We start from the raw sequence: 2,500 nt of genomic DNA on the forward strand, positions 1-2,500 counted from the left end.
AAGAGGCAAGAAGCTCAGGAGTTGAAAGAAAGTGGAATAACCCCAGAGCGTACCGAGCTAGATGCTGCAGTTGAGCAAATTATAGCCATGGAGGAGTCAGCTGACACTGAGATGCAGGAGGCAATTGATAAGAACAATGAAACGCTAGAGGCAGACAGGAGAAAGGCAGAGGATATGCAAGAAAAGGCGATGGAAACAATGGGAAAAACTCAAAAGCGGAAATCAGAAGAAGGAAGCAGCAAAGCAAGGAAGAGCAGGAGAAGTGGAAGTGAAGCAGTTGAATATCTCAAAGAAAGAGCAGCTGAAGATCTTAAACTGAAAAGTCAAGAAATTGAACTGAAAAAGCAAGAAAAGGAGCAGTTGCAAGCCCTCCAAACTCAACAAACACAGATGTTTAAGTCCATGCTAGACCAACAGCAGACAGCAGAAGCAAGAAAAAGAGAGTATGCCACAAATGTTCAAAACCATGATTGACCAACAACAACAGCAGCAGAAACAAGTTCAAGACATGCAAAATTTGTTTTTGATTCAACAGCAAACTCAATCTCAGGCTCTGATGGGAATAATTGAAAAACTTGGACCCAAGTGACCTTGTTGAGGCCTGAAAGTACATTTGCTTAGTTGTTTTAAAAGACATGATGTGATTTTCTTGTTGGGATTTTATAAAGGATGTGATTAAGGAAGACATCAGGAAGGGAAATGATGAACATTCACCATAACAAGCTTTTAGTCACCCCTGCAAATTTTTTTTACTGTCCATCCATTGATATTTAGCATTTGTATGATCCTCTGTGCATGCAATTCATTCACCCCAAGAACTGCTACTTCTGATTGAAAACATATGTTTTAAGCATGTGTTAAATTTCTGTCATTTGCAATAATGTGAATTGCCCAAAAATTGGTGCCTTGTATTGGGATAATTTGCACATGGCCATATGTATTGATTGATTCATTTATCTCAAAAGCAAGAGGCAACTTGGAATCTACCCCTTCCCCCAGTTTTCTTTTAATGTGTTAAGATTAGGTCGGTAAGATTTTATGAGATCATAGAGTACAAATTGGTAAACAATTTCATGTCTTATGCCATTGAACCTTTAGAAAAGGTAGACTAAAAAGAAGCATTAATTGTACTTTTCTCCAGAAAATTGTTTTAATCTTAAATTAATCTTTTTACAGTAGCTACAACATTTCTCTTCAAAAAGTTACAACACCTTTTCAATGTTTGCGGTGTAAAAAGGCGCACAATGTTGCAATGACTTAGCATATATTAAAGTTTATCATTATATGGAACACTATTCTTCCTTTTTGGCTGGATGTTTTATCAAGTCCAATTAGAACAATCGAGCAAAATAATCCTCTAGTGATGGAGGATCTAAATAAAAAAACTGAGATGTGGTATTTCCGTAGAGGCATGTCAGTGCATTGTGCAGAATCCCACAGACAATATACATTTTTCCCACTTGACTTACACCTATTTTTAAATTCTTTTTAAAGTCTAAAAATTTAAAATAGTTCACTATCTCCCGGAAAAGCCACTCAACAGAGCTGCGAACAGAGCTGCGAACAGCACTCATGGAATGGTTATAAGCCTGCATTTGCGGGGTTAAAACTCGATGCCTGTAAGGTGCCTGAAGATGCACCCTAAGGGGGTAGGCTGGATCTCCATAAATACACATAGCTTGTCCAGTGGTTGAAAAAGCATGTGTTTGGAGGCTGTCATACAGGTGTGATTCTGCCAGCATTGCTGCATCGCGCATTTTTCCTTCTGTTGAATGAAAAATAAAATGCAGTAAAACATCAAAAAGAGAGCTCAAACATCATTAGTTTAATTTCAAGTCAAAAAAGATTTGAGTGAAAAATGCCGAAAGGACTTATCTAATACTATATTGTGTATCTTAAATTGTCCGGCCCCCAGGAAATGATCGGAAAGTGCCTTACCTACTGGCCCATAGAGGTGTGCAATTAAGCCATTTGGAACCACAACCGACTGATACTTCAACCCATGTACACGCTTGTGCCCATTGTATACCAAGCGCTAGTTTTCTCCTGGTTTAGATATTGGACGAACAGTTCCGTCAACAAAACCAAAGCAATTTGTAAGTGGTGGATGGCACTCAAAACGGTTGGATTCCAATCCATGATACGATGCCTGTGGTTTTCATATACCCAATCCATCACAGTATTATTTATCATACAGATTTCTGGAACTGGCCTTCCAAATATCGGGATCATGTCGGAGTAGCAACAAGGGTAGGCAAATCGCTTGAGAAGAATACAGAGGCCCTCAGTTCCATCACATACTGTTCCTTGATCACATTTAAATACAGCAGGAATTTGCAGTGCATCTTCAAGGCGAGTTATGTGATGCTTCTCAACCCTTAAATTGGCTGTACACTCAGCTCTATTTTTGTCCGGCAAAGAAAATGTCAGATATTCTTGGTAAGGAAAATCCAAATTATCTGACTTGCTTTCCTCATAGAGCAGCAAGAATTCTGCATCG

General features: G+C 38.8%; 1 protein-coding gene across 1 annotated transcript in view; it reads left to right on the top strand.

Moving 5' to 3' along the window:
- The window catches only part of LOC137968115 (caldesmon-like), a 2,008-nt gene extending 1,122 nt beyond the window's left edge, over positions 1–886 (top strand). Inside the window, exons 2-3 of the mRNA XM_068814738.1 lie at positions 1–423; positions 488–886. The exon at positions 1–423 is cut by the window's left edge and continues 205 nt beyond it. Coding sequence (XP_068670839.1) covers positions 1–423; positions 488–589 — 525 coding nt within the window. The 3' untranslated portion in view covers positions 590–886. The remainder of the gene's footprint in view (positions 424–487) is intronic.
- Positions 887–2,500: the final 1,614 nt, after the last annotated feature.

The sequence above is a fragment of the Montipora foliosa genome, chromosome 8 (genome assembly GCF_036669935.1).
Source record: "Montipora foliosa isolate CH-2021 chromosome 8, ASM3666993v2, whole genome shotgun sequence".
NCBI lineage: Eukaryota > Metazoa > Cnidaria > Anthozoa > Scleractinia > Acroporidae > Montipora > Montipora foliosa.